The sequence below is a fragment of the Phoenix dactylifera genome, unplaced genomic scaffold, assembly GCF_009389715.1.
Source record: "Phoenix dactylifera cultivar Barhee BC4 unplaced genomic scaffold, palm_55x_up_171113_PBpolish2nd_filt_p 000997F, whole genome shotgun sequence".
NCBI classification, from domain to species: domain Eukaryota; kingdom Viridiplantae; phylum Streptophyta; class Magnoliopsida; order Arecales; family Arecaceae; genus Phoenix; species Phoenix dactylifera.
In genome coordinates this window covers 120,604-132,828 of record NW_024068351.1, presented here as the reverse complement: position 1 = coordinate 132,828, position 12,225 = coordinate 120,604, and the positions used below count along the sequence as shown (strand labels likewise).

Here is a 12,225-nt window from a genome sequence, read left to right as displayed (position 1 = left end):
ACCACATCTGCTGCTATAAGTACGGTCTTCAGGAGTCAAAAATATTTCGCACCTTTCAGAATTCCCGTGCTTTCATCATAACTCCCATCATCTCTTTAAGAATTGTCTATGTGGCTTAACAAGATAACTCACCCCTCAGAGTAGGCCTCTTCCCAAAGCAACACAATCAAATAGAATTCTTTTACTACATGATGTTGTGTGGCACCAGAACCTTTTTAAAGAGCCTATTGGTTTCCTTTTTGCAAGCTAGTAGTGGCTGTGGTCGTTCAATTCTTGGTTTGCTAATCCAAGTGAAAGCTAAGCTAGCTATACACAGTATCACGTCTCTGACCCACACTCCATCAAATTCTTCAATTGACATTCTGAGGTTAAAGAAGACCGTTTAAGATGTCACTAGGCTAAACCTCAATGATTTGGCCAATCCAAGAAAGATGGTGGAGATTTGGGTAGCGATCGGCGTTCTGCTACGTGCCATTAATTTGCTTGTCAATTAGGTAAAAAAGTTGACCAACTCAAGGAATTGGCTATTCAGCTTCTTGTGGATGCACTAGACTATTTTACTTTTGTTGAAGTAGGTAATTCAAAATGTAACATATCCCACAATGCCCAAAGGGCAGGTAAACAATTTATCCATAGCATATTATCAGAGTGATGAGATACAAAGGAGACCATCCAGTTTGTAGCTTCATTAGCTTCTCGATAGATGTTCCTCATAATAGATCAAGTGTCCCCTCTCAATAGACTCTAGATATCCTATAACAAGGGATGGGCACCTACGTCCCTAGATTGCCCCTGGATCCACAAGATCACCGTAGCAAAGTTGCCCTCCACAAAGATGGAGTTGGCTCCCAAGCCGCGCCGACATAGCTAATGTCTATCCAAGTGGCCCTCAATTCTATTCCAGATATTGAGATATCAAAGATCAGGATACCACTTGGAGTAACAAGTCAGGAGTCTGAACCTCTGATCACATATCTGGCTCTATCTCTGGTGCCACCCTTTAGGACATAGCTGTCGAAGTTCACCTTGATGAAACTTAGGGGTGGGGGCTTCCAAGAGATAAATATCATCCTAGATGCTGCAAGAGCCGAGGAGGAACCCTAGGTGTCCCAAACTATCAAAAGTACTCCATTAGTGTATGAGAGGAAAATCTCCACGGCTTGAATAAGGGCCCTCTCCAATATGAATCTTGGGGGCTGACTGCTCTCCCCAAATATACAGGCATTCCGTGCTAACCAAATATGATAGCGACATAGGCGTCAATGATAGCAGTTGATCTAGATGGCGGCCTGGTGGAGCTCCTCCGAAGATAATTCAAGAAGGTGTAAACGGGGGTTGCCAACTGAAGCACCTCCACACTATTATTTCAACGGCTGAGGAACTTCGACATGCAACATCTTAGAAGGAAGAGTTTGAGTTCAACATGGCTACGTTGGAGGATGAAGCTATTCCCCACAAGAGCTACTATGACAACCTTTGGGCTGAAGTTGTGTTAATCAAACAATTGATAACTTCTCTATAAGCTCAGTTCGCCGATGCTCGTATCAGGTTGACAGGGTTGAAAACAAACTTGGCCGAAGTGGAGAGAGCACGTGAAGTGAAGTTGCAAGCTTTGGTTGAAGCACGTGATAGGCTCCAAGGCTACATATCTCAATTCTCTACCCTCCTAGCGAAGATGGCAAAAGCTAACGAATTGGCAAAGCAGTTGCAATGTGAATGGGAGCACAATAGGGATATTATATAGCTAGATCTTTATAAACCATTTTCACATTGTAACTCATTGAACATTCATGTGCTCGGCCTTGAAAGTAATGGAACAACTATCATGCGGACTTTTATTATACTACTATTATCTCTTTATTCTATAATTTCTGATTCTGAATCACATGAACCACCCACAAATATTGATATCTAGTAGTGCATTGTTTCACCCATAATCTATATGTGGATTTGCAGTTATACGTACCACTAGGTACTGGACCATATCCATTCATGCATTATTATGTTGCCTCCTGGTATATGAACTTAGAATATGCATCATATAAAAAAACTCTAAAGGCACCCTTTGATAAGGTGGCCCCCAGCCCTCATGATGCTTACGGCCGATGTTGTAAAGCTGTTAATCTTTCCATTCATTCTTGGGCAAATGACTAATTGTCTGTATGGATTCGCCAAATTCCCTAGCAATCTTCTACAATTCACCACAACCAACAATCTTCGATATTAGCTAGGTATTAACAAAAGTATCCTTTATTAGTTCGGGCTATTGTAGTCTTGCTGGGACAATCTTTGTATTTTCTTGGTTAATAAATCTCGAGGACTCCATCAAAGATTGGATCGGTTTTCTTTTTCACTGGATATATAGGAATGTATTGTGGATGAACCTATCAGCTCTCACCACAAAAACAAGTCTTCCAATATGTTCCAATATCGAAGTGGAAGATGTTGCATACTGCTCCAAGTTTGGGCTTAACACCTTAGTCACCTTCTCTGCAATTGCTTCATTAGTCTCCTTCCCTGGAGGGATGGCGACAGCTATATAGTTTTCCACCGAGCATGCTACAAAACTTGTTTGCATACTAGGCTTTTCTTACCGCTTAGGGATGAACATGCTGTTGGGAATTGTATCCTAATAGTCAATCGTCAGCATATTGATGATTAAATTTTGTAAATGAATTGACAAATTAATAAAGTGTTATTTGGCATTATTCATCATTTTACATCTTCAAACGAACTCTTATATAATGAAGTCCTTAGGACTTATTAATGATAAAGGAGGATTTATCTTTAAGTCCTTAAACCAGTTTGCGACTAAATGATATGTTGTTACTAGAACGACAGTATTATCGAGATTAGGTCATTATGTGACATATACGTTGGTTGTCCTCTTAACCAAAGAGTGTAGAGACACTGGTATACTACACAGGTGAAGTGTAGGAGTACATTTCACTGAACGTGATCAATTCCGGAACGCTCTACTGTCAAGAGATGTTCCGAGTGGATATGGATATAAGTTTGGCCCTCTAATCTGAGCCTGCAACCTGTGACTAGCAAGCAACTCATTGTACTTTGGTACCGAACTACCTAAATTTCTAATTCAGTGACGGAAGGTCACTAGGTGCAGTCAAGTACTTGCGTAGTCAGTTGTGAGTCGAGATGGAATTGACCCCTCTTGAAAATAGGAGATAATGTCTTGTGATTAATTTAGCAAAACCTTAGCCAGGATAATCCCAGTGAGGAGTCACGGGATATCTAAAGTTAATCACATAATGGATGTACTAATTATAGGGTTGACAGTGAGCTCTAAGTCATCCTGGCATTAGGAGTCAAAGGGATTGAATTATACAGTAACCATAGTTCAGGATTCCAGAATATTTGCTTCGTATATATTCGGCCTATCCGAACGTCGGGTACCATTGCTAGATGGTCACATCGATTAGTGTAGGAAGTCGTTCCTATACTACCGGCTTAGGTTCGAACCTATGAGGTCACACGCATAGAAGATTCCTGATTGATCAAGAAGGCTGATGAATAATTAAGAATCATTCAGGGATAATTTGGTCAATTCAATTGGTAAATTATCTTATAAAATAATTAAAGTAATTATCGGAGAATTAATTAGTAATTAGTTTGCTAATGAACTCAATTGGATTGAGTAATTAGACTAAGGATGAGCCAAATTGAATTAGATTCAATTCTGGGCTCAATCAGAATTTTTGACCTGATTGGATTAGGTCCGAATCAAGAGGACTTAGGTTGACCAAATTAAATTAGGTTAAATTTGTGCTTAATTAGGGATTGACCTAATTAGATTAGGTTCAACCCATGGTAATTGGATCATTCTAATTGCTAGGATTTAATTACATTAAATGGGTTTGATCTGAAACTGTTCGGATCTTGAAATCCACTTGTCACATATCCATGCATGGCGCCATAAATTGATTTTTAATATGATTAAAAATTAATTTAATTTATTTAATGGTGCCATGGGACACTTGGCAACATCATGGACCTCTTTCATCATCAGATGGGGTGATATGGAGAGATAAATTCATGAAAAGAATTGGATAAGATCAAATTCTCTCTCTTCATGGCATATGTCATCCTTATCTTTATCTCACTTCTAATTAAGGTTTAATTTCGAATTTAATCACCACAAAATCACTACGTGACCCTCTAATCTAATTGGGGGCATGAAAATTTCGAAATTGAAGGAGGGAAGTGGCAACATGATGAATGGTTTAGATTAGATCAAGCTTCATCATGTAATGGCGCATGAACTGGAATTTTGAATTTAAAATTCAAAACCCCACAAAATTCTCCTCAAATATGGGATGGTTGGCATGAAGTTAGAGGGGATAGCAACATTAAAAGGACCTCCATCAGCTGGTGGTCGAATTCAAGGAAAAAAGAGAGAAAAAGAAAAAAAAAAGGGGAAAAGAAAAGAGAGGAACCCTAGTTCATGCATGGAAAAATTCTGCATTCAATCTAGCCGACTTCTTCCTCCTCTAAGTCCATCAAGCCATTAGTGTTAGGGGTCCCTGATCATAAGAGTCTTTAGATCAGATCTAAGTCCTCTTCAATCCCTCTAAACTTTTCCTCCAAGTTCTTCCAAAAAGGCGGAAAGTTGATAGCGTTGGGAAGATCAAATTTCAGCCTCAAGAAATTCTGCGCAAGCTAGCACTTCCGCAGGATTGGATCTCTTCAGGAACTTCGTGTGTACTTCTCGTAGAGGCCATTCGTGTGCGTGGCTGCGAAGTTAAGGATCAGATCCACAACTTTCATCCATCATAAAAGGTATTAATCTAGCATTAATCATTTATTATGGTGTCAAGATCTAAGTCCGATTTTTCGAGGCTTTACCCTCTTTTGGGGCTCCTCACGGAGATATCTCCAGAATCCATTCGATGAATATTCGGAGATTAATTGAAATAGAGTTCTTAAGTTTCAGATCTGATAGTTAATCATGCATGAAAGTTTTAGCATAATTGTTTAAACGATTCCGGCATGATCTTATGTGTTCTTAAGGTGCTGATTTTTAGATTTGATCTTATAAGCATGCATGAATTAAATTGTTTGATTCAATTTTTTCGCTGCATTTTTGAAACTTAAAAAGAACTACATATGGCTTGATCTCCCTTATGAAGGGGTACGTAGGTAACCCAATCAGGTTCAGCAATGGTTTTAAAAAAAAAATCAGCATGCTTAACACCGAAGAACCTAGGATTCACTTTCACATGCTAAAAAGTTTGTTTGACTAGTCAATGCAAAACCGGTAGATAAGGTGCATAGGTGTGCCACCAATGTTAAGAGCAGCCAGAAAGATGGTGATCGAAAGGAGGAGGATATGAGAGCTGCATGGGTCTATATATCTTGACCTTCAAGAACTTTCGCCATCATCTCACCACCGTTTGAAGAAGATAAATTTGGACAATGATAGGAGTGTAGCCTGGGCTACGATAGTAGAAATCTAAATGAACACTACTCCTAAAGTGAAAATTCTACTAGTAAAGTAAGCTAAGATAAAATAGAATTCATTTGTAAGTTAGATGGCCAAAGGATCCTTTATAGAGTACAATTATACTTCTTTATACTACAATATAATAATTGTCTACTCTGATAGTTGTTACCTACATCTGACCTCCATTCTCGATAGTTCTGATAACCAATGCTTGTTATCCTTCCATTACTCCACACTCATCAGTGCAATTACTCTACACTAACTATCAGGCTAATAATAATATCTTATTAGCCTTGGGTTATTTGACATGCTTGCTCTAGCTGTCTCTCTTTATTCAGCCTATAATATAGTCTTCAATATTTAGTGATATCTTGGAGATCAATTTATTCACCTTGGTATATTTTTTGTCTCAAAACTTTGGGCCCTATATGACTTTTCTTCAAGGCTGCTATATGTATGGTGATTCTTGAATATTAAGATATGGTGTAAATAATTTTTATTTGTGGAGGTGTGTTTATCGACTTTCCTTCGTAACCATTTGTCCTAACGTGCCCACCATCTCCGGATGGCTTTTTGTTTGCATGTTTATGACAATATAATAAAGAAAAAAGAAGTAAGAAGCATAGCAAGGCCTGCAAACTAATTGCAAGTTAAATGCAATTCTCAACAATTGGCATATGATATCATTCATGATTAATTACTTTGATTTTATAGGATATAGATAGAAATTTGCAAGCACAATTGCTTCTTCAGAGAGGACATGCTTCGTTACTGGTTAGGCATCCATGCAATTTTTTTTTTGTTCACCAAATAATATTAGGTGATCATGGATGGGTAATGGTGTATTCCATCACTGACCTACAAAACAAACAAAAATGAAATATAATCTTCAAACTCAAGAGTACGTATGTAGGGGGTTGGCAAGTGAAAGAGGGGGACAATGGAGCAGGAGGCCAATCATCAAGTACAATGCATAACCAACCAGGTTAGCAATGCTTCAATCTTGTGCCACCATCCGTCTTTGTTAAAATCAAACACTTATCCTAAAAGCTTGATAGAATAGGATAGATTTATTTATATATTTTATATAAAAATTTAATTTTTTTATAATAGGATTAAAAAGTGCGGAGACAGGATTCAAATTCAGAACCTCTACTTTGATATCATAACAAAATCACCATTTGTCCTATAAGCTTAAATTGAGAGAATGAGGTAGATTTATTTATATATTTTATATTTTTCTTACCATCTTTGTCCCCATTCCAACTTTCAATGGTTAATTTTCGTAGTTCGAGTCCAATGAATTATAGAACTCCACATTTCTAAGATATTACCTAAAAACTTAACCTAGACACGTGGCAAGCTGAGCCTCGTCTTCCTCGTATGTTTCATTGAAAGCTGTAGAACGTGTTATAGCTAGCGCAGCGGATTCTTTTAACCCTCCTGGTAGCGACGTAGCGTGCACCATATCCGAAGCATCAACGTGCATCCAACATCCCTCCAGAACAACTTAAACTCCGAATTACTTTCTACGTGGCAACATTAAATTACAAACTATCCATAGAATCAGGTGTGGTGTCTACTAATTTGTCTCGGCTATCGTAATAGATCTCCCATCATCATCTTACTCTCGAGGAACACCAGAACTCAGACGGAAGCCTCACTCTCAGTCTCCACTGGCGGCGACTCTATCCTTGCCGAGAAGTAGAAGCCAAGCCATAAAACTCTCACGATCGGAAGACCTGCTCTGCTCTCTTTCTCTATAAATTTCTCTCTCTCTCTGCCACTTCTCCGCCCTTCACCGCAGCTCATCTCCATTGAATGCGGCTCTGAGAACTCCCTCCGCTGCCGACGCCTTCCCCACTCCACCTTGAGCTGAAACCATGGCGATCCTTCTCCTACACCGTCGTCCTCTCCTTCTCTTCGTCCTTTTCCTCTTAGGAATCTGGTCTCCGGTGGGGTCCAAGTACATTGCCTACAATACCACTCAAAGGATCGTCCCCGATAAGCTCAACGTCCACCTCGTCGCCCACACCCACGACGACGTCGGCTGGCTCAAGACCGTTGACCAGTACTACGTCGGCTCCAACAACTCCATCCAGGTCTCTTTCCCCTCTCCTCTACCCCAAATTCGTTCACCATTTTCCTTCCCGGAATTTTTACTGATTTTCTGTTTTTTTTTTTTTTAATGGGCAGGGGGCTTGCGTGCAGAATGTTTTGGATTCGATGGTGACGGCGCTGCTGGGGGATAAGAATCGGAGGTTCATCTACGTGGAAATTGTCCGTTCGGAGTTCTGTTCTTTGATCTGGGTTTGGATGGGGAGTGTTTGATTTGAGTTGGAGTTGTTGGTTGGGATTAGGGTGTTGGATTTTTAACTGGATTAGGGTCTTGATTTGGCGTGATTGCAGGCGTTCTTCCAGCGATGGTGGAGGCAGCAGAGCGATGCGATTAAGAAGATAGTCAAGGGATTTGTCAGCTCTGGTCAATTAGAATTCATGTAAATTCTGGCTCACTTAATTCCACTCATTCATCATACTCAAAGTCAAAGTCACGGCATGGGGGGGCTGGCTCGGAATAAGAACGAGAATCGGTGTCGTGGTGGTGCTCCGCAAAGGCAGCCCGTAGCTTGCAGTTAAGCCGCGGCTTAGGGGGCTGCAGTCACAGCTGCGCGAGCAGTTACCACTACAAGAAAATTGGGCATTAGCGACGCTTTTTTTTTGGCCTTTAGCGACGCTTTTTGCCGACGCTTTAAAGCGTCGTTAAATGTGATTTTAACGACGCTTTAAAGCGTCGTTAGAATATTATTTTTTTTCGTGATTTTAACGACGCTTTAAAGCGTCGTTAGAATATTATTCTTTTTAAAAAAATTTCGTGATTTTAACGACGCTTTAAAGCGTCGTTAGAATATTATTCTTTTTAAAAAAATTTCGTGATTTTAACGACGCTTTAAAGCGTCGTTAGAATATTATTTTTTTTAAAAAAAATTTCGTGATTTTAAAAAGATGACAAACAATTGGATGCATTATCTTTCTACTAATAACTAAAATATTTTTTTTTTTGGTCAAATTACCATCTCTGTTTTAAGTAATGACCTTTCTCAAAGTAGATGATATATTAGCGACCTTTTATCTTCAACATACAGCAAACGCACTGAAAGTTGGGTTATGAAGATGCTACCTATAGGCTCAATTTTTAGGTCAAAGCACACAAGGAGGATGTGCCAAGAGCGGTGAAGCTGCAGTATCTCCCAATTGACCATCTAAAACAGAAGGAGATAGGAACGACAGTGACAAGCACAGATACTTCAATTTATTTTGATGAATATTTTACATTTTTACTCACAAATTACATCAGCGGACTCATTTGCAGAAGAATTAAAACAAGCAAAAACTGGTTCCTCGAAGCTCCTCTTCTAAGACAATTAATTTACAACTAATAACTGGTTACTGTGAAGCTCCTTTTCTAAGACAATTCAGAGCCAGAAACATTACCTAATCACTCAAATCATCATCCAGGAAATCAAGTTCAGCATTATCTTCATCAGCTGCAGCACCCATAGTGGCAGGATGAACCTCTAATGGCTCAACTATTTCAGTTAATGCTGCAATTTCTGTATGAGCTTTCCTTGACGCTATATCTGACTCTGCATTCTCATTCACCTCATTTTCATATGCCTCTGCTTGTTCCGCCTCAGTATAAAGAATCTCCTATATTCACAAGAGAGCAAATTGATTCAGTTAATAATCAAGCGAAAAAAATAAGAACAGCTAAAGGTAAAAGATAAATATAGCTGGTACCTCATCTTCTTGCAAAGATGGCTTCTCAGACTCAGCAACCCAATTATCTAGTAAGCTCTCTAGCATGCCGCTGTCAAGATATATGGAGTCATCAGTAGTTCTCTTTAATTGTCGCTCTCTAAGATGCAAGCTGTAATGGACATAAGCAAAATCGTTTAATCTTTTCTGAGCCAAGCGGTTATGCCTTGTACTATGAATTTGACCAAATATACTCCCATGGTGTTCGCAACCAAAGGACGTGCATGTCTGGCTCAATAACCGAATGGCAATTTGTTCCAGTTCAAGAATTTATCCCATGTTGTTGCCACCATGAAGCTGTCAATGAAAGGAAGAACAAGAATAAACAAGCAATGTTTCAACACTCCATTCTACCACCCACAATAAGACAACAGCTGCATCTGACAAAGCATGCACAAGGCTGTACAGTTTCAGGTGCTGATCGTAGGGATTATTACCTGGATCCTGCTCCATTCTTGAACTCAAAGCCAGTTCAGCTCCAAAATCAGCTTTAACAAAAACAAAATCAGAAATCTAGGATGAACAACATGAGATCACAGAAAATATTAATAAAAGAATCTGTTAGAAAATTTACAGGTTATGAAGATATTAATCATTAAAAAATGATTTAAGTCGGACAGAGAGTACCTGCGAAGCAGCAGAAACTTTTCTTCCATCATCTGGTTCCAATCGAGTAATGCATTCATTTAGACCTCGGATCACCTCTGGTAGCTAAGAATTAGAAAAATGGTTATGAGTTTGGGAAAGAACCAACATGACCAAACATCAATTTCCAAGACTTTTCATCTATAGATAAACAAGCAGTACATCATCTGGTTTTATTTTACTTACTAGTTGTTACTGTCAAAATTTACCCATCATTTAATATGTCACCAATTCAACCCATAAGAAGCTTAGGAACCAATGAACATATTAAAACATATCTTTCAACCCATAAGAAGCTTAGGTTCTGGCCGGTTCGAAGCCGAAACAGAAGAAACAAGCCAAACCAACTCGGTTTCGCACCGGGTAGCTCGGTACTGCCCAAACCGGGCCGAAACCATGGCAAATACCTAATGTGAAAAATCAAGTTTATGGCTTGTGAATTAGACGGATAGGGTGTAAAAAGGGTGAGTATAATTAAGGAAACGGTAAGAGAACTTTTATTCTTTTGGATTGACAAAATTCAGAACTTACATACAAAGAGTTTCAAATCCTTGCATACGATCCTTAAGATTTGAATCCATTATTTTTTCTATGCATTTGCTCAAGGAAGAGGATTGAAAGAGGGTCGATGCCAGCATTCTATCCATAAAACTTTGCTCACGGTCAGAACTCAGAATTTTACATGAAATTAATTTTAAAAAAAATTCTTGGTAAGGATATCTACTGCCATACTTTGAATAGAAAGAAGACATATCAGCTGTAATTCAGCTATTTGGCATGTAATCAATAAACAAATAAAGAGCTAATTGATAGCATAAGTTTCTAAATCCCTTCTTAATCAGAAACTTACACAGAAAAACCCCCCCAAAAAAATCTCTCTCTCTGAGAATAGCCATTACCACATTCAAATAAACCAAGATGGCCATTGCACCTCATTTCTTGGATCGAAGCAAAATCTTGGTAAAACCTAGCTTTGATCGATCAACAGCAGGACAAAATACTAGCAACGAGGGATGAACAAAAGAGAACGGAGATACCTGGAAGCATCGGTGACGGGGGCGATGCCGGAGAAGGCGCGGTTAAGGAGGATAGCGAGCAAGGAGAGGCCGCCCACGAAGATGGGCAAGCTCCGGACGAATCCATCGTTGTTGGAGACCCAGTCGCCTACCAAATCCCGCCAGGGTTTCGGGCCTCTGTAAGCCCCCTTCGCACCAAAGAAACCAAGTTATAGAAGAAGAGAGATGAGAGAGGAGAAGAGAGGAGGGTACGGCTGCGTACCTGAGGATAAGCCGAGGGAGGAGAGGGAATAGGCGGAGGGGAAGAGGAGGCTCTAAGGAGAGGCGAGGACGGGACTGGCCAGGAATGGCGACGGAGAGGAGGGCGAATGAGAGGAGAGGAGAGGGTTCGAAAGAGAAGAAGGCAGCCCACCTCCATCCGCGAAATCTTTGGGAGGTCGGCTCTTGGTGCTCAAGAACCAAACATCCATCATCTTAGGGCTGTGGGCTATGGAGGGAGGGGGTCGATGGGGTTTTGTGGAGGGGAGGAGTGAAGTCCGACGACGCTTATAAGCGTCGTCGTATTTTTTTCCTACGCCGACGCTTAAAAGCGTCGGCGGAACGTTTTTTACCGACGCTTTCTACAAGCGTCGGCAGTTACCGTTGCAAAAAAAAAATTTGCCGACGCTTTTTTGTAGCGTCGGCAATATAGAGTCGCCAAAACCCTTTATTGTTGTAGTGTAAGTAGCCTTTGGTGACCCAAATGGGATAACCGAGGTGATCTTAAGATCACTGATGATTTGTTAATTTGATCCCCGATGATTTAAAATCATCGCATTTGGTATGTCATGTTCTAATGGTTAAAGATTTTTAAGTATCCATAAATAATCTGTTTGGTATTCCATAAAAATTTAAAATCACTCGTCATATAATACCAAAATTACTCTTAACATATTCTATAAAAATATATTTATTAATTACATAAAATATATTATAATAAAATATTAATATATTTATTAATTATTAATTATTGATATATTCTAAAAAATATATTTATTAGTCCTATAAATTATTAATCCTATAAGTTATATTAATTATTATTATAGAAATAATATTTTTATTTATATTTATAATATATTTTTAATACTAATAATTATTTTGATTAAGAAAATTAGGCAAATAGAAGTAAGATATTAAATACTTTTATTGTATAAACATAAAGTACAATAATAGATTTCTACTATAATTTAAAATTATCATTGAATGATAATATGACAATAATATGGTTAACAATATATTATAATATAA

The 12,225-nt window shown here is 38.9% G+C and overlaps 1 protein-coding gene across 1 annotated transcript in view; it reads left to right on the top strand.

The window, feature by feature from the left end:
• The first annotated feature begins 7,089 nt into the window (after nt 1-7,089).
• Nucleotides 7,090-12,225, top strand: part of LOC103722951 (alpha-mannosidase At3g26720-like) — a 59,254-nt gene continuing 54,118 nt past the window's right edge. Inside the window, 3 exon segments of the mRNA XM_039121166.1 lie at nt 7,090-7,563; nt 7,658-7,741; nt 7,871-7,959. Coding sequence (XP_038977094.1) covers nt 7,345-7,563; nt 7,658-7,741; nt 7,871-7,959 — 392 coding nt within the window. The 5' untranslated portion in view covers nt 7,090-7,344.